We start from the raw sequence: 23,189 nt of genomic DNA, 5'->3' as shown, positions 1-23,189 counted from the left end.
AACTTTTAGCTTCTTGTAGGCAAAGCTATCATTATTGTTTAGGCAGGCTGCAAAGATTGTTGTCAGACTGCTGGAGACTTGTTGGTCACTAGTGGTTTCTACTGATAGTTATTTATGTGAATGAAAAGTATCCAAGTGTGGAATAACCCCCACTGAGGGTAAAGTACAGAAACCAGTCATGATAGCTTCTCTTCTCATTGTGTTCACCTCTTATTCCAGATACATGTATGTAATCTGCTTGTTCTCTATGAATGTTTTTGAAGTAAATGTGCATGTTCAGAATTTGCGATAAAAAGGTATATCAATGGGTTAGTTTAAATGGAAGGCCACTTTTAAGTTCTTAAAAGACAATTTCTAAAGTTTCCCAGATGCTCATAAGAATTCATCCTGTTATTATATTCTCCCTCAGTCACTGTAAGCCAGGTAGTCAGAAGTTTGAAGGTGGCATTTGATTCCTTATGGGGATGTGCAAAGTCCAGAATCTAAACAGAAAATATGCAAAGACATTCTATCAGCTTGTGACATACCAAGCGGGTACATGAATATTCAGGGTTCCACACTACTATATAATGCTGCATTTCTTGGTTTTATTTGAAACAATGCATATTTTTAGCATTTTATGGTAGGATTTTACACTTGTCATTTACACAAATTACAAGGTTCTCTTCAAGTCTTTAAAAAAATTTTTTAAAAATTCAGCCCATGTGCAGCACAAGAATATGCAAAACTACTTTACATTATACACACTTTTTATCAAAGGAGATACAAAATTCTGGCTTGTAGTTTTAGACAAATACAAGAAGCTTCAAACTAGACACAAAGGGTTAACATTAATTCTCAAATATAAGTCTGCACTTTTGTGTTGTATTTCTCTGAGATGTGAATACCAAATTCCTAAGAGATTTTACTTTTTCCTTCTTCAAAGGAAAAATGACAAATTTCCCTTAAACAAGTCCCTCCCCATCAGCCCAGTCTACCATCCTATTCTCCCATCCCTTAGTGCCAGACACTTGCTTCATATTAAAAAAATCCAAGGTGGGCCATTTACATTTTGTATGTGGACCAGATCCTTTTAGTAACTCCTCTCTTGCAAAAATCTTAAGCAGCCATAACTGATGAGAATGGCTGCTAGACTATGTTAAATATGACTTCCCGCTAGGTAATCTAGTCAGCTATGATGCTGAATGATTAGTTAAAAGGAGATGAGAGAGAGGCAGCCTCTACCAGTGTGCTTTTTATTGGTGGCAAATTGGTGGCCTTAAGAATCAAGCTGTCTGATGCTAAGAGAACTTCAAAATCTAAACAGAACATGCCCACTGATGGCTTGAGAGACTTCTCTGATGCTTATGCATAGATATTCTTTTTCAGCATGTTGGAGGCAATATTTTATCTTATCTTTCTAAAGGGTTATGAAGAGGCAATAAGGAAGAGTAGAACTTTTTCTGCCCTTTTAAAAGGTAATATCTGGTATCCATTGTTCCCTAGCCATCATCCAATACCTAAATACGTGTATATGCATATTTAAAAGAATTATCCATCTTTCAGTCAGTATACAGCCAACTCTTGATTACCTATGAGAAAATTAAGTGACATTTACTACCAACAAATTTTACATTTAACATTATCAACCTTTTGGGACACAGGTCATGTTCACTCTTTACATCTCATGTAGACTACAGTCTGTCAAGACCAAGTTATCACACAAACGTTTATGTCCTCAAACCCACGCTAGGTGTGTGCATGGACACTGAGCACATTCAGATAGGGCTTCGGGGAAAGGGCTTAGGTGGAGCGTCAGGGCAGGTGAGAAAGGACCAATCTCAAGTTCCTCCTGAATTAGCTCTTATGGTATGCTTTGTTATTTTAATTTTATGATTAATTTAATTACATGATTTTATGCAAAATCCAAAACCTGAGGCATAGTCACTATTTTGTATAGATAATGGAGAGTTGACTGTAATCATGTTGTTTCTTTATAACTTTAGCCCTTTCACATAAAAACTTCACAGGAAAACATCATGTGATAAAAAGATTAAAAAAGACTACCATATGACATCTAGAAGCATTTATTTTATGCAAAAAACTTAAATATGAATATGTGTACACAAAAAGTGCACACATTACCTATGCTGAACAATGCCAAGAAACATTATATTGATGCAACAGTTGTTTTCAAAAATAAACATAAAAACGGAGCCCAGACTGTCAGACAAAAGCAAAACACTTATTTCCCAATAGCACAATGCTGAAATTGATAGCAAGCCTAAGCACCTCCCACTTTCCTTACAAAGCTGCCAAAGTCCAACTATTTAAAAAGAACTTTTTTTTACATCAATAATAAAAATCTGGTGACAAACATTATAAAACCAAATGCTGGACAGTTTTTACTCCTTTAAAATTTCAAATATTCCAACATAATCACTGGAGTAAAAACCACTTTAAAGTGATATGCTTTATGAAACAGACAACAATATGTACATTTATTGCAAATTATATTAAACTAAAATGGAGGGGAAATCAAAATATGAAGTGATATGAAATCAATAATAATTTTAATTATTTTCTCACTCTGATAAAAATCAGAAAGCAACATTTATAAAATTGCCACATCACTTTTCATAGCAGGGAACTGAAATCTGTACATCTCATTTTGCAGAAAAGTAGGCAGGCAGAAAGAATTATACATAAAAGTTTCCAAAAGGAAAAAAAAGACATATTTAATCTGATTTCTCTTCTTCTAAAAAATTAATTCAGTAGACTTCTATTTTTTTTTTTTCTTGTGTAACACGGGAAATTCCTGGCTCTAAAATTGATGAATTTTCATTGTCAGTGTAAGGACATTCTGTTACTTTCTTTAAAATAAAGACTGCAGCATGGAAATTAATGGTGTATTATGCCGTTAAACTCCAGATATGCAGGAACTGGAACCAAGTGTTAAGCAATTTGCTTAATTATTGACTTTTCATATGAAAAGTCTGGGGGGAGGGTGGAAAAGAGTTGCTTTTAGCCTCTCTCTCAAAAGTTTCTGCTGTACATTTCCATCAAAGGACTTGTGGTCATGTGAAAAAAGGAAGTAATAGCTTTTTTCAGTTTTCAAGGCAGAAAGTGTGTTCTGAAGTTAACTTCATTTTCTGTTCAGGGTCATTCTGAATCCAAGTTTTTGCAGAAGCTAGAGCCTGCTTCTGTTTGGCCTTCATTTTCTCCCTTTGCAAATAAATTTTCTTTTTACCTTGGGGATAGGAGTAGAAGAAAGCAATGTTAGTAAGATAAAAACAGGAAAACAAACCATACATAGATTATTTCTTTTCTATCGTTATTATTTAAAATCTGAAAACATTTTTTTCATTTTTCACATGAGACTTGACTTGATTTAGGAATCTTTCCCTAAACTATATAAAAACAAAATACCAATTAAGAAGTTTTTATAAGCATTGCTACCCAATGTCCAATTTGCTTATTACAATAAAACACTAAAAGCTATTTGGAATAATTTTTAGCTAATACTTCCAAAATTATATAGTAGAAAAATTATTAGACAACTATGGCAAAATGAATTTAAAAGCAGCAAAAGTAAGTTCTGTTCTTTAGTGTACTAAAAAAGGAGGAAAATTTAGCTTAATTGTGCTATGAAGAATCCCCCATTGATTCTATTTCCCAAATAGGGAGGGAAAATTATGACCCCTGGAACGATGAAGTAGTGGGATAGGGTCTCTTCTTCTCCCTTCATCTACTCCTCTCTGGGTCTAAAAGGTGAGGGGGTGGTGGGTGGGGAAAACTGAGCATGCTGGAGTTCTAGTCTGTGTGAGGTTATTTGTTCAATTTAGGGGCAAAGTACTAGCAGTTACCTAGCCTATGTCATTCCACATTTGGGGGTGGGGTGGAAACTCATGGCTTGCAGGATCTCAGTTCCTGGACCAGGGACTGAACCTGGGCCAGGGCAGTGAAACCAGGAATCCTAATCACTAGGCCGCCAGGAAACTCCCTATCATTCCACATTTTTAATCAGCTGTTAAGACTGTGTCCCCTTGATGATTCCAAACTTGGGAAAGAAAGATAAGGGGTATGTTTACTTATATTCCCAAACCCCAATGTTATATATACCTTTTATAAAGACAACAATGCTAACAACAAAAAAAGTTAAGTAATTAAGATTCTTATAGAGTATTAAATTAACTTGTTATAATAGAATTTAATAATATGATATAAAAGAATCCTCTACAAGCTGCCTGCTGCACCTTCAGGAAGCTTCCCTTTACTAGCTCTGAGTCCTCAGTATCTTCCTGGCTGCTCTCACAGACTTTTAAACGATCCAGGTCACTGGAAGAATTTCCTGGACTTGATTCTATGTCCCAAAGTGAATCGCCATCACTTCCGAGCACTTGGCTTCTGAAAAATTTCATATTATTTGGATAAAAATGCACTTGTTACTGAAGAATATTTATATTAAACTAATATACGGTTGTTTAATACATAAGGAAACATACTTAGGGATACTTCTAAAATATAAATTTGTGATGTGAGGAAACCTTCTCAATATACAAATGAGCACAGGAAATCAGTAAATTCTTTGCTTAATAAAATAAAAATTCCAAGATTCTTGAACAGTAATACTAAGCATACTACACAAAACACATTAATCCAAAACTGCTGTTATCCTATTGATAAGTTCCTTAAATTCAGTTTTCCCATATGTCCCAAATTTAAGGTTTAAACACTCCACGGGTGTTTATTGATATTTTCTTTTTCATGGAAGAATTTGGCCTTAAAGGTAAATAAAACATACTCAACAATCAGCACACCTATAAAAACACATTTTCAGTGCAAATGTTTGGGATTGTTTGCCACTTGGATAATAGTTTTAGAAACAAAGGAAAAACAAGTGAACTAATAAACAACTGAAAAGATGGGGAATCCTCCATTCTCAAACTCAGGAGGCCAACATTAAGTGTCCAGTTGTACAGATACTATTTCCCAACTATAGTATACAAATGGCTGAGTTTTACAAATCTACAGAGTAAATTCAAGGAATTTTCTCAAAAGAAGTAACAATTTCAAATGCAGCCCCAAATATAAACAGGAACATTTGCTGGAACACATACACATAGCAGCTGATGGAATACATTTATTGCAAAACTCCAAAGGGATCTAAAAAATCCTACAGGTAAGTTTACAAGTCAAAATCCTGACTTCAGTGAGAGGACCTAATAAGAGGAATTCTAGAGGGGTGTGCACTAGCTGCACTGTGTAAGTGATGGCCGTGGTATCTGAATGGCTGCAGAGGCTACCTTTTAAGGGTCCTGCTTTATACGGCTGAAGGATTAATGGGGTTACAAATAAAGCATGTAGACTGTAGCTAGCTGAAATATACTAGGGCCTCAAAAATGGTTTTCATTAATTAGTTAATAATAAAGTTTAAATAGTCATAAAATATGGTAAGAGTATAAATACCAAGTAATAAAATTGGGCAAGTTTTCTGGACGTGATGCTAGTAGTACCCAGTGTAGACTGATTGACTACCTTGAGGAGATCTGACACTCAGATCTAAAAGGAGAGATGGAGGATAGGAGGTAGGATAATGCCAGGAAAGGCTCTTTTCAGATGTTAATATAAAGACAGTTGTGACCAGAGCAGGAATGCACCATCAATGAAGTGAGAAATTAAGTAAGTAAAATGTGTGAAGAGTAACGCAAGGTAAAGAAAAAGACTGATGAAGTAGCCTCTGGAGTTAGATACTAGGGTCACAGGGAGGCAGAAGTATGCCTGGCCTTGTTTCTCAAAGCATTACATTCAAGCTTAAAATCTGGGGGCAAATTAAATTACTTTTAGTGCAGTGATCCAGACCCAGATCTGGTTCAACAATGCAAGGACCCTAGGCTACACTTCAAGTTGCCAGGGCAGTAAGTGACCTGATCCTACCAGTCTGGGTTCATCCTTAGCTCAGAAATGCAGTGCTTGATGGCTGTCAGCGCTGGCAACCCTGTTTCTTTTATTAATTACATGGTTGAAAGTGTACTGATAACCTTAACAGACTGATTCAAGGTGTTTATATTAGCTCTGTATTCTGAATTGTTCAGTCATGTGGCTTTAACTTGTATCTGATTCTCACTGGGTTTCAGGAAAATACAGGTGAGATGTCAAATCAGAAAATACAGGTAAGATGTCAAATCAATCGCAGGTAATTTTTGCAGTTAATGAAAAGTATGTTTAGAAACTTATAGGAAGGTGAAAATTAGAGTTTCCCATGAAATAAAAATAAAACTGGCACCTTCAGAATTTTGACCAGTGTTTTCTCCTCAAGCTGAAGGATAGAACAATAGCTGAGTCACAAGGAACTTTTGTTTTAGTGCGTCTATTCCTATTGCTTGATGGTGGTGGTTGTTCAGTTGCTAAAGTGACTCTTTGTGACTCCATGAACTGTAGCCCATCAGGCTGCCCTGTCCTTTACCATCTCCCGAAGCTTGGAGAAATCAAGCTCAAACTCATGTCCATCGAGTAGTCAGTGATGTCATCTAACCATCTCATCCTCTGTCACCCCAATTTTCCTCCTACCCTCAATCTTTTCCAGCATCAGGGTCTTTCCAATGAGTCAGCTCTTCGCATCAGGTGGCCAAAGTATTGGAGCTCAGCTTCAGCATCAATCCTTCCAATGAATATTCAGGGTTGATTTCCTTTAGGATTGACTGGTCTGATCTCCTTGCTGTCCAAGGGACTCTCAAGAGTCTTCTCCAACACCACAGTTCGAAAGCATCAATTCTTCGATGCTGGCTCAGCCTTCTTTACAGTCCAACTCTCACATCCACACATGACTACTGGAAAAATCATAGCTTTGACTATATGGACCTTTGTTGGCAGGTGATGTCTGCTTTTTAATACACTGTTTGTCACAGCGTTTCTGCCAAGGAGAAAGTGTCTCTGAATTTTGTGGCTTCAGTCACTGTCTGCAGTGATTTTGAAGCCCAAGAAACTAAAGTCTGTCACTGTTTCCACTTTCCCCCCTCTATTTGCTATGAAGTGCTACACATTAAAACATCTCCTTTTTACACATTAAGAGGAGAAACAAATATAAGAGTTGTGAATGTTCATGGTTTAGAGGAGAAATATAACCAACTGCAGCTGTCACTATTAACAATACAGTGTTAAAAAGGGACATGACCTGGATTCCAAACCCCTGCTCTGTGTAGCACCAGCCAGGTGGCCTGGGAAAGTAACTGTTTCAGGTCTAACCTCCTTATTTCTAACATACAGTTGGTACTTGTTTTATAAAGATGGTTGCCTTAAACAGATGTTTAACAACCTTTCCCTATTACCACTATTATTTCTACCAATATACCCAAAACCCCACACATTATTCCACCTATTATTCACTGCAGTCCTTCACTGCTGTCATAGTGTTACATGCTTCACTTAAGTTTGGCACTTTCAAGAACATCTGCTCTCTCCCTTGGTTTTCTCCCTCTCTGAAGCTGAAATGCCAGGGCTTTTCTCTGCATGAATTCTGGAACAGGTTTAAAAGATGACTATAGTTTTTGTCTGATTTAACCTATGATTATTTTAATAAACTAGCTTATGTAATAATTGTAAAAATTAACTGTATACAAACATTTTCCACTTTATGGAATAAAGTTTCACATATATAAACTACATTAGTTATTTAAAGTAAGGAAGTATTTTCAAAGTATTCTCTATTAAACTAGTTTTGTACGCATGCATAGTACTCAATAGAATTAAGACTTAATTTTACCTTAATAGTACAATATAATATGGACTCCAGAGTGACAATGCCTGGTTTTAATCCTGCCTCTACTTTGCTTATTCCTGTAAGCAAAGGGACCAAAAGCTGCATGGACTCTCTATTCTTGGATTTCTTCCTCTTTATAAACTAGGGATAATGATAGTACTTACGCATGTAGTGATGTTTTAAGCACTTAACAGGTTAACAAAGAGCTTAGAATTGAGCCTGACTAATAATAAGCACTGTATTAGTGTTAACTATTATCAGTCTTATGTAACACTTATTAAAGTGAAACAAAATATGTAACATAAAATTTACAATTTTAATCACTCTTATGTACATAGTTCGGTGTGGATTAAGTACATCTACACTGTTGTACAATCACTGCCATCCATCTCTATTAGGCTGGTACGAAAGTAACTGTGGTTTCATCAGACCATGAATTTTAAATCATTATAACTAGGTTCAAACACATCTTTATTAATCAAAATAGGAACCACTACAACCAACACATTTTTCCCCAACTAACACATTTTTCCCAACAAGAAATAAGTTTGCTTATTCCTGTAGCGTAAAAATCTGTGCTTCAGGATTCAACAAACTCTTGGAAAACATTTTCTGCCTCCTGTTGGCTGTGGAAGCATTTTCCTTGCAGAAAATTGTCGAGATGCTTAAAGATGTGGTAGTCAACTAGCGAGAGGTCAGGTGAATATGGTGAATAAGGCAAAACTTCATAGCCCAATTTGTTCAACTTTTTAAGTGTTGGTTTTGCGATGTGTGGTTGAGAATTGTCATGGAGTAGAACTGGACCATTCTGTTGACCAATACTGGCTGCAGGTGTTGCAGTTTTCAGTGCATCTCATCGATTTGTTGAGCATACTTCTCAGATGTAAGGGCTTTGCCAGTATTTAGAAAGCTGAATACAGCGGCAGACCACCAGACAGTGACCATGACCTTTTTTTGGTGCAAGTCTGGCTTTGGGAAGTGCTTTTGGAGCTTCTTCTTGGTCCAACCATTGAGCTGGTTGTCGCCAGTTGTCATATAAAATCCACTTTTTGTCGCCTGTCACAATTACCTGAGAAATGGTTCCTTGTTATTGCACAGAGTAAGAGAAGATGACATTTCAAAACGACGACTACTTTTGATTTACAGTCAAAAGTGCATGAGCCACCCACTTATCGAGCCTTTTCCTTTCCAACTTGCTTCAAATGCCAAATAACCGTAGAATGGTTGATGGCGAGTTCTTCTGCAATTTCTTATGTAGCTGTAAGAGGATCAGCTACGATGACTGCTTTCAACTGGTCATTGTCAACTTCTGACGCCCTGCCACTGCGCTCCTCATCTTCAAGGCTGTCGTCTCCTTTGCAAAACTTCTTGAACCACTGTTGCACTGTACGTTCGTTAGCACTTCCTGGGCCAAGTGCGTTGTTGACTTTGTGAGTTGTCTCCGCTGCTTTACGACCCATTTTGAACTTAAAATTGTTTGAATCTGGTTTCTGCCTAACATCATTTCTATAGTCTAAAATAAATGTAATGTCATTAGCAAAACAAAATAAAGCAAGAAATGCACATTAAAATGATGTAAAACATAAATACATTTAAGAGTGTATATGAATATCAAAGAGCAGAGTTCAAAACGCAAAACCACAATTACTTTTGCATAACCTAATAAAGAATATTAGGATTAATATTGTAATAGAATATTTTCATCCTCCCAAACTGAAACTCTGTACCTATTGAACAGTAATGCCTAGTCACCCCCACCACCACCCCCTGGCAACCACCTCATTCTGTCTCTATGAATTTAATTTGACTACTCTAGTATCTCATGTAAGTGGAATCATACACTATTTGTCCTTTTGGGTCTGGCTTATTTCACTTAGCATAATGAATGTCCTTAAGGTTCATCCATATTGTAGCATGAGTCAGAATTTCACTGCTTTATGTAGTAATAAAAATAATTCTTATGTTTTTATTTTATCAGTCAACAGACCTAAAGTGCAAGTTTTTCTGCTCTCTTCTGGAATTAATAAGCTGAGGAAGTATATTCTTTGAGGGCAAGAATCTATTTTGGATATTTATATATCGCCAACACCCAGCACAATGCTGCAGTCCAATCCGTCTGTATTTGTTAGAAGAACAAATGAGAAGTGTAAAGAGCAATACTCATGTGCCTATAATGTGTTTATTTCTATGTAAGAGGATATCGTGAGTAATACAGAGTTTCTGGAGTAATTAGGTTTCCAAACAAAAGTCATAATGCTAGAATTTAAGGCCAGAGTTGTATATTAGATTCAGGAAAGAATGGAAAAGACAAAAGGAAGCTTGGGAGAAAGTTTCAGAAATGTCCTTCCATGTTTTGTTAGCCATGCATTAATAGTCAATAAATCAATCAGAAGTTTCTAAGATATGTGCACTGTATCTATTCTACTGAAGTACTATGGTACTATGGTACTGAAGTACTATCACGAACACCTATCATCAAAGAATTTTGTATTGCATCTAACACATTGCCCAACCGACCTACAAACTGGCATATTTAAGACTTCTAAGGTATCTTTTCACTCTTTTTTTCCTTTTCACTCTTAAAAGAGATATTTTAAGATTTTTCAGAAGGCCCAAAGCCATTGTAAATCAACAGCAGTTTCTGGCATGTAAGCCATTTTTGTTGGGTCTGTTCAATGCTTTGGGGGCATATGGTGTAACTAAAAGCAGAGAAATGGGTTTTACAATGCTCAATTTCAGAGACAAGGTTGGTTGCTACTGAAAATATTTTCAGGGTTCAAGTAAGTGCCTGGATATTTTGGTTAGATGGCAAAAGGACAGCTCATGACAGATAAGATCAGGTGGCTCAGGTGGCCCGGGTGTGATATCAGTAGTATTTTATGTGGGTGAGGAATGGCCAGAATTCTAGAAACCCTTTAGAGAATTCTGGCTATCTCATCCAATGAAATTTCTTCAGTTTTTGCATAACTAAAAATATATTAAGGGGTAAAGCAACTAGAATTCAAAACAATGGTTAATCACTAAGCATTTATTCTACACAAGGCATTTTATTAAGTGCTTTCTATTTAATGATCCATTTAATTCTTGGAACAACCCTTTGAGGAAGGTATTATCATATTGTCTTACTGAGGAAAACAAGGAGGCCAAGGTTAAGTATGTTGTTCCAGGTCAAAGGTCCAGGTTTGAGGAGAAAATAATAAAATTTTCCCCCAATATTGGCATTCTACTTTTAGTCCATAAAACTGGAAGTGACTAAGTAGAAGAAACACACATTACTTAGTCAGATTTGGGCCTGGATCAGCTGCCATTAGATGCTGAAAAAGGTACTTAGAGACATTTAAAATATAACAAATTTAATAACCCCAAACTTCAGAATTTCATAAATGCTAATTTAAAACGCAACCCAAACATGATCAAAGACGAGCAGTTGTGAGTTTATTCTTACTGGGAAGGGTAGGGGAGAGAAGCAAGTTGTTGACTTATATTAAAGTTTACTATAACAAGTAGAATTAATGAGCAAGATATACTTGTTCATGTGTCATGACATCTATTTATTCCATTCTGGGACTTTTGTATCAAAAAAGTAGCCCTTTATATTTAGTAAACCCAATGCAACTATGTGAAAAAGACCAAAATAATAATATCCTTGCTAATAAATAGACATACCAAAATACCATATCCTAATTTAGGAGATCTCTCTTCAAATCGTTGTCCTGAAGGTTATGAGATAAAAACAAATGCCATCATAACTTACTCAGGAAAATCAGGGGGCAGTTTTCACTCCCAAATGGCTAGGTATTTGGGTGTGATTGGCAACTAGGAATAAAACAAAATGTCTAAACTCAAAGTTCAGAAAGAATGGAGTACGTTACCTTTGCAAGTCAATCTGTCTCTCTGTCGGTGCTGCCTTTTTGGCTGTATCTTGCAGTTTGGGTGCTTTGGCATTACCTGCTTCCAGACCTCCAGGGCTCTCCTGACTGACTGCAGCTCTCTTTCTTCCCTTACTAAGAGGTTTATTTATATCATCATTTTTGGTTGCATTGCCCTGAGATTCAGATTTGGGTCGACGTCCTCTCCTGGGTTTTGAAGGGGCAGGTGGTCCTGATTCATCTGCTTTCTCATCTGATTTTTGTTGGATATTCTCTGCACCAGCTGCTGTTACTGTCCTTTTCTTTCCTCGGTCACTGCTGATGTTGCCCTGGGCAGACTGATCAGAGTTAATCTCCTAGAAGAGCAGAAAACAATTTTATGAACAGAAATTCCTTAAATATCACTGATCTGACTAGAAGAAGCATTCTGCAAGTATTTTAGGAGTTGGGATTCCAGGGTTTCTAACTCACTGCTTACATCCCACAAGGAATGTAAATTCCTTAAGGGTAAGGACTGAACATGATACCTAACCATAGTGCGTGGCATATATAATACACTCAGTAAATATGTATTAAATGGCACAGGCAGTTATATAAGAGAAAACCTACTCAGCTGTTCTTTCACACTCGTTTTAAATAAAAACGTCCTTTTTATTGCTGCTGCTGCTGCTGCTTAGTCGCTTCAGTCGTGTCCGACTCTGTGCGACCCATGGACTGCAGCATACCAAGCTCCTTCGTCCATGGGATTTTCCAGGCAAGAGTACTGGAGTGGGTTGCCATGTCCGTCTCCACTTTTTATTGCTAGTATGTTCTTAATGTTACCACTTTTTAAAATCAGGGAGGATGTTTTCATAATTCAATGTTATTTTCTTTCTCTATGATGCATCTAACTATAATAATCTTCATAGTTCTGTGACAGAAGTTCTTTAAAATCTCACTTCACTTATTCATTCAAACTTTTGTCTCTTCTTATTGTATCGGTCATTAACCTATTTTTTTCTGAACATTCTCTTTTTTGCCTCTTTCTAGTTTGGCATACATATTGTCATCTAAAATGTTTAAGCTAATAAAATTCCATTTTAGTGCAACAGACATAATGGACATTAGGAGGAATAATAGTTTTCAGGATGAAAGAGACCTTTATACAAATGAAATTTAGGAATCAACTGTAATAATTTGAATTGATTCAAGGGAAACAAAGGACCACTATCATCATCTAAAAAATTAAGACTGTATCTTTTCAAAAGTTAATTAATTTTCATTTCCCCTCAAAATGTTTTCAGAATGACCGGGAAACACATATAAATCTTTCATGTTTCAAGATAATTTACTTAAATGAAAACTCATGAAAGTAGTATCTTAAGTTAGAAAATCCAAATATCAGTGTTTCATGTTGAGGATTAAAACATTAAAGTAAACTTTATCTTAAGAGAACAGATAATACATGAAGGAAAAACAGTAAGGTGGTCCACACAGGGTAAACTGTTAAAACAGTATACAATGGATTAGAGCAGAGATATGCAAAGTCACCTGGTGAAAGATGGTGATTCCTGGGCAAAATAAAAAGGCCAATAAAGATGACTAAGTGTGGTTAAACCTGAAGTAGAAACCATTCACTCAACTCAGTGTCTATTATGTGTAGTGGCTACTATGCATACATTGGGGAACAAAACTGATACTGTTCTGGTCCTCAAACAGATGAGCATAATAGATAATTAACCTTTTTAAAAGAGTAAACAAACATTTAAGTACAGATTACCCTAAGTGTTAAAGAGATTAAAGAATGGGGCATTCAGGAAACAAAAAAAAAAAATCAAAGGAAACATCAACTTGATTATTCTGGGGAATATTAAACAGTATCAGAGCAAGCCTTACCATGTGAAAAGTAAAGTGTTCTAGACAGATGCAAGAGGCAGCATGAAGCACCCAAAGAAGGAAAGAGCTTGGAAGATTTAAGGAAACTGAAGTGATGTGAGACTGGTATAAGACACGAGAAGCAAGCATGGGCCAGATCATGAATGCTTTATGGGACCTTTAAGAAATCTGATTTTAAGTGCTAATAAAAGTTGTTGTATAGCTGCTAAGTTGTGTCCGACTCTTTTGTGACCCCATGGACTGTAGCCCACCAGGGTCCTCTGTCCATAATAAAAGTCACTGATGGACTTTAAATAGAGGGCAAACATAATCCAAATTATATTTTAAAAAGATCACATTGGGTGCTACATTTGGTGACTAGATCAGAAGGGAGCAAGAGTGTTAACAAGAAGGTATAACTACTACAGCATCAGAAGTTGAGTTACTGAGTTCCCTGGTGGCCTGGGTTTAATCTCTAGTTAGGGAATTTCCCACAAACTGTGCAGCATGGCCAGAAAAAAAAAAAAAGAATAGAGATAATTTAAAAGTGGGCAAATACGAACAAGCAATTCACATAAGAGTACATCCACATGGTCAACAAAAATACTGATTGTCAGAGAAATATAAATTAAAACAATAGTGGGGCATTAGTTTTGATACTTTAAACGGAAAAAGATTCAAAAGAACTATAAAACCTGCTGATGGTGGATATGTAGAGAAAAAAGTACCCGCTTAGTAGAAATGTCAGGTGTTCTAACTTTCTGAGAAAACAATATGGAAATATCTAAAATCTCTAGTATTTTACTACTTGACCCAGAAATCCCACTACTAAAACTCAGCCCCTAGAAAAAAAATCACCAGTAAGTTTAATGCAACATTGTTTGCACTGACAAAGAAGGGGGAAAGGATTTACGTGTATACATGTAAGAAAATGACAACTCTGGAGAGAAAAAATTGAACACACAAGATAAGGTTGTTTAATAGGGGAAAAAAAGACTGTATTAAAAGTCATGTACATGATATTTACATATTTATGAACATTATGTATATGTGCATATGTATAACAAACTCATGCAAAAACCAAATGAAGAGGCATGAAGGCATAGTCATGCCTACAGTCAGCTACAGGCATAAAGAAAAAGACTCTAAAGGGCAACACTGGCAGTACTGCTTGCCTTGATCCATGGAATGTTAGTTTCTTCTTTTAACCACCTCCCTTATTCATTCTTCATATTACAATTTGATTTCTCTCACAGAGTGAATAATAGAAAATATTCTGATCTGTAAACATGCATATCCAGTTTGTTGGATAGTTTTTATTTATATAACTAATTAACTGGTTTAGGCATCAATCTCTTTGAGAAACTGGTTAGCAAGAAACACTCCCTTAGATCTTATCTTCTTTTAAAATACTAGCAACACAGTGTTTTGAGCCTGCAAGACTGAGGACCAGATCCTGGAAAGAAATGATCATATCAACTTATGGGAGATCTGACAGGGAAGCTATCAGGCTTTTGCCAAAATACGACCTGTCTCTTTAGGCAACGCTGAATTGTTAAAACATTCTTTGGAAGTATGAAAAAGTTAGAACAGGGTTTGGAACAAAACAATGTAATATTACAGGTCAATCAAAGTCACATTTTGGCCCCTCAAAAATTAGAATTTAAATATCCAATTTATCTTTTATACAATTTTACCACAGAGGTTGGAAGGTTATAGATAGCTGTTTGTACTAGGTAAACATTTGCATCCCTGTACTACCTCTTAATACACATTACAAGCATGTTTAAGTATCTGTAACAATATGCATTTCTGAATCTAAGCATGTTTATGTTGAACATTTAATTCCATAAAAAGATACCACAATATCTAAATCTATTGGTTTCTGAATTTTAAGACCTTTGAGAGGTTCTCTGAATCTACTGACATAGTGAAGTTCAGCTAGCAAAGAGCACGAGTATGGACAGTGAGAGACCAAAAAATGAACCTTATCAGGACTTCCCTGGTGGTCCACTGGTTAAAAATCCACCTTCCACTGCAAGGGATGCAGGTTCAATCCCTAGTCAGGGAACTAAGATCCAACATACCACAGGGTGACTAAGCTTGCATGCCTCAACTAAGACTCAATGTAGCCAAATAAATAAATACATAAAAAAAATATGAACCCCTATCTGTTCAGTTTGAGTTCAGACAACGAGTTTCGATAGGAAAAGTTCAGCTACTGTGAAATGACTGTATAGTCCTATATTTTATGTACCTGAGGGTAATTCCTAAAACATCTTATAAATACCATAAATATATGGTGTGTAAAAAAAAGTATGTCAAGAATATGATTCTATGGGAAAAAAAATTAGTATTCTTATACTATTCCAACTGAGGAAAGTTATCTTCCTACCAATGTTACATTCCTTTCTATCCTGCCAAAAAATTAAGAATATTGGTAACTACAGATAAAAGATCCACCATCAAAGAAAGAATGCATCTGTTAAATAAATAAAAACTCATACATTAAAGCTAGCTCATAAGTTTAACTTAAACAAACGAGAAGTGTTGATCTCTGGCAGGGGTCAATGAAGTATTAAAAACAAGATCTCAAAACCCCTCAGGTTCCTATATTCTTTCAAGGTATTGGGAAAAGTAGTGTGGTAGAAGGATACCATTATGGTGACCACATAAACTTGGGTTAAATGAAGAAAGTGAACATAGAATCATTTCTGGAGAGAGAAAGCAAAGTATAAGTATACATACATGTATAGTATGTAATATACATTAATGTACTGACCGTGGGTTTTTCACTCCTATCATGAAATTGTAGTAAGAATCTCCATGGGAGAAACTCATTCAATTTAAAAATTTACCTTATTCTTTACTGGGTCAATATTCTTTACTGGTGTTACAGAAATAATTCTTACAGGGTTCTCCTCATTTTCACTAACACCAGTTTCTGCTGCCTCTGAACTCTGTTCCCTGTTGAAGAGAAACAAACCAAAGCTTCTTTATTTGACCACATGAATACAAAGTTTACTCTCTCACTATACCAATAAGAAAACAGGAGGCTTAGACTGGCTTAGAAGGCTGGGCAAGTTAGCAAGACTCTCATCTGTGGCCACAGCCTATTGCCCTATTACACCAAGTTATTGATTTCCATTTAACCTTACTAATGTAAGAAAGAAATGACTGCCTAAAATCACCTGATAGATTAATTGTCAAGAAACAAACAACATAATTATTCTATAAGCCTATCTGTTGGGGGTGGAAAACGCTAAAACCAAGCAAAAGTACAGAAGATTAAGACTATCATTTTCTTCAGTCTGTGTTCTTAATTAGCTCTGTAAGAGAGGGGGCTGCTAGAAAAGGCCACAGGAGAGGTGTTTGAAGCCCACCATCCATGTAAATCACAGATGTCCCACGTTAATATTTTTATATCTTTGGATTCTACTGCTAAAAATGTGTTTAAAACACTACGGTTGAATTTATTCTTAAAATATCATGAATCAGAATAAAATCTTTAAAAGCTTCATTATTCAGTGTTCGTTAGAGTAGGGTCAGGTGGAAATTTTTATGCAGTAGGTAAGACAGTAAACACCTGACATGTTAAACGTGTAATCTTTAATAATAAGTGGAAAATGTTATTAAGAATGTTATCTTTATTCATGCTATACTATATCTCCTGAGTTAAAAAGCAATAAATAAATTTGTTTAGAGTTATATTTTCAGTTTTCCTAAGTGTTAAATTTGCACATATACACACACACTTCCAAGTAAATTAGTTTTACTGTACTACAAATTCTTTTTTTTTATTTAACTTTTCTATACATTTAGAATGCTAAATGGTTTCCCAATGTGTAGTACAAACTCAATCACCATCATTAATTATACTAAAATTCAGTACTGTTTTAGTAAGATGTTTCCTAAAGTCCATTTTTGTGATATGCTTTAAGAAAAGGAACTGAAAGATGAATCAAGTAGTGAATGATTGTAACAAAAACAACTGAAGAAAAAGAAATTGCCTTGGTCGATTTCCAGTGGAAGGGTTCAGCTCTGAATTTACATTAATATTGCTTCCGGTCTCAGCTCCAGTGCTTCTAACATATGGTTTCCTTCCCGTTGCTGACAAAGGCTTGTTTACAGCACCTAGTACTCCAGCAGGTTTTGGCTAGAAATTACATATATGCATGTTATTTTATACCTTACTAAAAGGAATACATATAAATTTATACACATGTAAGGGATTATTGTTTTGCTTAAGCCCAGGAATTGTTGTTAAAACAGTTGTTGTTGGAAAGTTAAATCCTAAATTTATTAGAAATGATAATTCTATAATACTGTGTCTGAACATAATTTGAAGTCAGAAGTATTACTTCTTTTAAAAATAACTATACAGAAAAAAACTATGCAATATTTAATTATTCTTTATTGTTCAATTAAAATAAAAAGTGCCCCTAAAACACAGTGAAACACATGATGAGTAAGACATAGTAAAAAAGGCTTACAGATAAAAACTACTGAGTGTATATAGTTTTAACAGTTTAGATACTTTATCAAATATTAAATTTCCTTTTTCCTTTTGCTCTTTTAGATGTCACATTACCTTTATAGGATATAAACTAACTTATTAATACCTTAAAATTATTTCTTTTCTTTTTCTTACACATCTAAATTTATTATATCATTTTTCAGGGAAATTTGCTTTGTGAATTCTAAATAACTTGAACCCTATCCATACTGATGAGGACACATGGTTTTAACTCAAAAATGGTTCATGGCAGAAAAAAGTCCAAGAGAACAAATGCTTTAGATGCTACAATCCACAGTATGCCGTCTAACAATCAAGGAACTATAAAATCTGAGGGACGTTTAAAGGTTAGTAGTAATATGCACAGGAGTTAAGATCCCCCAATTATCTAGTATATAATACCTTTCCTGTTAACAGAAGTACTCTTGTCTCTTCTGAAATATAACTCTTGTCATTACAGAAGTCCTATCAAAAAAAACAAAAACAAAAACAAAAGTGAACATGCATATTTTTATTGTTCATAAAAGACTTTTCAGGCATTGCCTTACAGTAACAGGTTCATTTATGCTACAAAACCTATCAAATCATCAAAGCATATTTCATGAACCATATTATAAGTTTAGTTTTAAAATTAAATCAAGTGACACACAAGACTTAGTCAAATTTAGAGATAAATCACGCAAATCACTTTTTGTTTTTGGCCGTGCCACATGGCTTGTGGGATCTTAGTTCCCTGACCAGGGACTTAATCCAGGATATTGGCAGTGAAAGTATGGAATCCTAACCACTGGATCGCCAAGGAATTCCCTTAAATTACATTTAAAATAAAACATACTTCTATTACAGTCTCCAGTTTACTCAGTGAACTGTGTTCATCTACACTCTATTATAAAATTTACTTCTTTTTTTGGCTGTGTCACACATGTGGGATCTTTCCCACCAGGGGTTGAACACAGGCCCCCTGCAACGGATGTGCAGACTCTTTAACCACTGCACAACCAGGAAATTTACTTCTGTGCTCCCAAAGCACCCAAAATGGTACTATGTATATATCAGGCACTTAATACTCACTAAAAGAACCCCATATAGGATCTCTAGTTGTGTCTGACTCTTTTGCAAATCCATGGACGGTAGCTCACCCAGGCTCCTCTGTATATAGGACTTCCCAGGCAAAAATACTGGAGTGGATTGCCATTTCCTTCTCCAGGGGATCTTCCCAGTCCAGGGATCAAACTCCTTTCTCCTGCATTGGCTGTGGATTCTTTACCACTGAGCCACCAGGGAACCCTCAAGAAAATTATCCTTACTGAAACAAAAAAAACTTTTACTTTAATTAAAAATATTTTGTTTCTTAGAACCATTAGTAGACTGTGCAAATCATAAAGGTAAATACACCATCAAAATCTAATAAAGTCAATCATAATGTTCTTGGGCAGCAGTGATATTAACTAGTTAATAAATGAATTTAAACCAAACGCGGACACTGATGATACTTTCTTAAAAGTTATATCTATATAAAACTTAAAGAGTTCAATCTGATCATGTGGTGCCTCTCTCTGTTAATTACCCTGGGAATAGCACGAGTAAACCACAGTAAGTCACAGAAGCAAAACGATCTATTATCATGTGGATGTTCATCATTTCTAAGTAATCACCTTAAAAATTATTTTTTCTTTTATTAAGTTGACCTTCACTAGTGTCATAGAAAAGAACAAAAGGGCTTAAACGTGCCTATGAAGAAATCACACTTTTGATATGCACTCTAGGCAAGCCTGTATCTTTCTTTTCTTCCTCACAAAGGCTTTTACGCAGCCAAAATAAATGTTAACATTGATATACTATAATATCACTAGGCTCACAATTTTAATGTCCCTAATTTTCTTGTGTTTGAACTTAATATACACCATATTGAAAGCAGTACATTAGAAAAGGAAATGAGGAAAGATGCTCATTGAAAACGGAAAACTAAATTATTATTATGAAGGCTAAAAACATTCTAAGTTTCATATCAAAAGAAAAATCAATTAGAATAAGATATAGTAACAAACAGCAATTTAAATTCTTGATGACAGGACTACTACTGTATGTAAATTCTATACAGGTACTATTCTAGTCATAATACCCCTGGGTCAGCACTAAAGTAAATTTAAACTCAAGAGCTCCTGTAGGAGTATTTACAAAGACCAATAAATTCAATTAGAAGGCAAGTAACTTTGCAATCTTTATTATTCCTATTAAAACCAGGCATAAATTCTGAGTAGTAGATCATTAAAGCAAATTGGATACAAATTTTTGTTGAAATTTTTAAATGCCATATTTTTTCCATTAAAAATATTGATTTTTTTTAAACAAATGACAGGAAAGCTAAAACTTCAAAATATCTCCTTAAAGTGGATAATAAATAAAATGCAATGTTTAAAAATAAAAGTCTTAAAATCCAAATTAGCTGGAAAAATTTAAAGAGCTATTAGTTGGCTGAAAAATTTACTTACATGGAAAACTTCATTTGTTGATAGCAGAATAAATGTACTATGTATTATTAATAATGTTATAATTATTGTTCAGTCCCTAAGTCAGGTCCTACTCTTTTGCAGCCCCATGGACTGCCCACTAGGCTTCTCTGTCCGAGATTTCCCAGGCAAGAATATTGGACTGGGTTGCTATTTCCTTCTCTAGGAGGTCTTCCCAACTCAGGGATCGAACCCAAGTCTCCTGCATTGGCAGGTGGTTTCTTCACCACTGAGCCACCTGGGAAGCCCCATTATTAACGGTGCCACTAATCAACGCTTCCTTTTGACTAACTCTTATAGACCTAGGCCTATTAGTAATAGTTCACAGGTATTATCATCATCTGCATTTTAAAGATGAAGAAATTGAAGCTTAGAAGAGTTAACTTGGGTGCGTGTTCAGTGGTTCAGCTGTGTCTGACTCTCTGTGACCCCACGGACTGTAGCCTACCATGCTCCTCTGTCCATGGGATTTTCCCAGCAAGAATACTGGAGTGGATTGCCATTTCCTCCTGCAGGGGATCTTCCTGACCCAAGCATCAAATCCTGCATCGCAGGCAGATCCTTTACTGCTGAGCCACTGGGGAAGTCCATTAACTTCAAATCCAGGTCTGTCAATTGCCAAGACCAATTCCATTCATACTAACACTTTATTTCATATATAGATGTATATAATTTACACTCTACCAAACATTTTGTTTATTCCCTATCTGAAAAAATACTAACAGTGTTTTAATAGGATGAGATGAAAACAATTTAAGAAATTCGAAAATTCCTCTTACATATTAGAAATATCCAGAAGGATAGCTCACATAGGAACACCACCACCAAGCTTGATTTGTATTCTCTACTCTGTAAGGTGAGAATGATATTTTTCAGGCTTTGGAAGACAGTCTCCCCTTTCTTGATAAACTCACAGAGGTTTTGTTTTTTTTTTACTTTGTAGTCAAGACAGTCTAGTATTTGCCACCAGGATGACAGTAACAAATTTAAATAAGTTCAGTATGGTAGAAAAATGAAGAGAAGAAAGTTACCTTTTCAGGTTGTGTAAAAAATTTCACTGGCAGGACTGGATCCTTTGGTGACTCTGCATTGCACAAAGCACTTTTACTATTTATCACGCACAGGGCCACATCACACACTGTATAAAGTTTCTAGGGAGGAAACAAATCACATAACTTTCAGGAGTGCAAAGTAAGCACAGGCACCAATTCTACCCAATATGTAACATGGAATCAACACCGTAATATGGGACTACTGTTTATTCCTTGAACATTCTGCATGTTGTCTCTGGCACTTCTTCTGATATAGCCTCCTAGTAACAAGGACAAAAAGTCCCCTTCATTTTACTTTAACATGAATGCCAAGTATGCATTAAAAACAACAAACTAAACTAAAGGCAATATACAAGAAAAATACCTACTGGTATGTAACACTTACTTACTAGTTCTTGACAGCATAGTTCTAAATTTCACTAGTTCTTATCCCCACGCTCTGTAGGTATTTTAATATCTTTTTCAGAGTAATAAACATTCTTCAAAAAGTAGAATTCAATGTAATCAAAGAAAAAGTACATATATTTATAAACTATAATATCTATTTTTATAAGCATTCTGTAATCTATTTATTATACAATAGGAAAAACAAGTGGGACAACGGTCATATTGCTTTTTCCTTGTAATTTCTTAATAGTCACTGGTCTAATATATATCTTACTTCATTTGTCTTGGATTCATCTGGAGATTGGGCATCTTTTGTTAGCTTGATGTTCTCTGCCATCTTTTTCATAAAGGCATGGCTATTATTTTCATTCTTTGTCATTAAAACTTCAAGCATGAACCAGAGGCACCTAAATGAAAGATATTCACTTAGTAAAGAGACTAATTGCAGGTTCTTTTGCTGAGTGGATTAAATAGTTTACTGAGAAGTTCTGTTGTTTGAGTATAAAAAGAGTAAAACGCTAATGATTAATAGAAATATCCTGTTAATAATATTTAATTAAAATAGAATATAATATCACAAATAACAAACATGAACATATAGCTTAATATGAGAAAGCCTGACAGTTTCATGAGCCATACACATGAAGAGTCATTCTATAAGTATTTAATAAACATTTAGATGATATAGTGTATATTAATATCCAGCAATGATGAGCAAACCAGCATACAGCATAGTCTTGCCATTTTGACCATTTGTAAACTATTTATCCTATGATCTAGGGCTCGTATGTAATTCTTACTGTGACATAACTCTGAATTTCATGTGTTATGAAACTGGCGTGCATATAACCAGTAATTCAGCTAAATAGTCACATTTCAAATCATTTTTCTGTTTTCCACTTGTTATTTTATAGTCATTTAATACATAAAGTGTCTGGCGACACCTGCATTTTTAAGTAAAAGTGAATCCCAAATTGGGATGAAGATTAGAATCATCTGAGGAATTTACATTGCCAAATCTAGAATCAAAATCTATTATTAAGTTCCCATGATGATTTTTTACTGTTTTGCTCCATCAAGAGGAGAAAAAAAATCACTTGAAGATAATCTGTGTGTACTTCTTTGCCTATAGTATATATACATGCTTTAAGAGACTACTGTAAAGGAAAATTTAGCATTAGGTTAATAGAGTTTGCTTTTAGTAGACCTGTAGACCTGTCTTACAATAAATACTAAACAGTCCTTCAGGCTGAAATGAAAGAA

General features: G+C 35.2%; 1 protein-coding gene across 17 annotated transcripts in view; it reads right to left on the bottom strand.

Moving 5' to 3' along the window:
• Window positions 1–567: 567 nt before the first annotated feature.
• Window positions 568–23,189, bottom strand: part of PDS5A (PDS5 cohesin associated factor A) — a 135,339-nt gene continuing 112,717 nt past the window's right edge. For 8 of the 17 annotated variants that reach the window (XM_081592246.1, XM_081592258.1, XM_081592202.1 and 5 more), the window contains 7 exons: window positions 22,201–22,333; window positions 21,519–21,638; window positions 18,380–18,442; window positions 17,472–17,617; window positions 16,320–16,428; window positions 11,611–11,963; window positions 568–3,229 (listed from right to left, as the gene is read on the bottom strand). In XM_081592246.1, coding sequence (XP_081448372.1) covers window positions 3,226–3,229; window positions 11,611–11,963; window positions 16,320–16,428; window positions 17,472–17,617; window positions 18,380–18,442; window positions 21,519–21,638; window positions 22,201–22,333 — 928 coding nt within the window. In that variant the 3' untranslated portion in view covers window positions 568–3,225. Of the gene's footprint in view, window positions 3,230–4,071; window positions 4,387–11,606; window positions 11,964–16,319; window positions 16,429–17,471; window positions 17,618–18,379; window positions 18,443–21,518; window positions 21,639–22,200; window positions 22,334–23,189 lie in introns of those variants that run through there. The other 9 variants (XM_081592180.1, XM_081592191.1, XM_081592138.1 and 6 more) reach the window with 3 other exon arrangements.

Source organism: Giraffa tippelskirchi, chromosome 1, assembly GCF_054371585.1.
Source record: "Giraffa tippelskirchi isolate mGirTip1 chromosome 1, T2T-mGirTip1v1.2.pri, whole genome shotgun sequence".
Classification (NCBI taxonomy): Eukaryota; Metazoa; Chordata; class Mammalia; order Artiodactyla; family Giraffidae; genus Giraffa; species Giraffa tippelskirchi.
The sequence above is the reverse complement of the archived record's forward strand: the minus strand, read 5'-3'. Positions and strand labels throughout refer to the sequence as shown.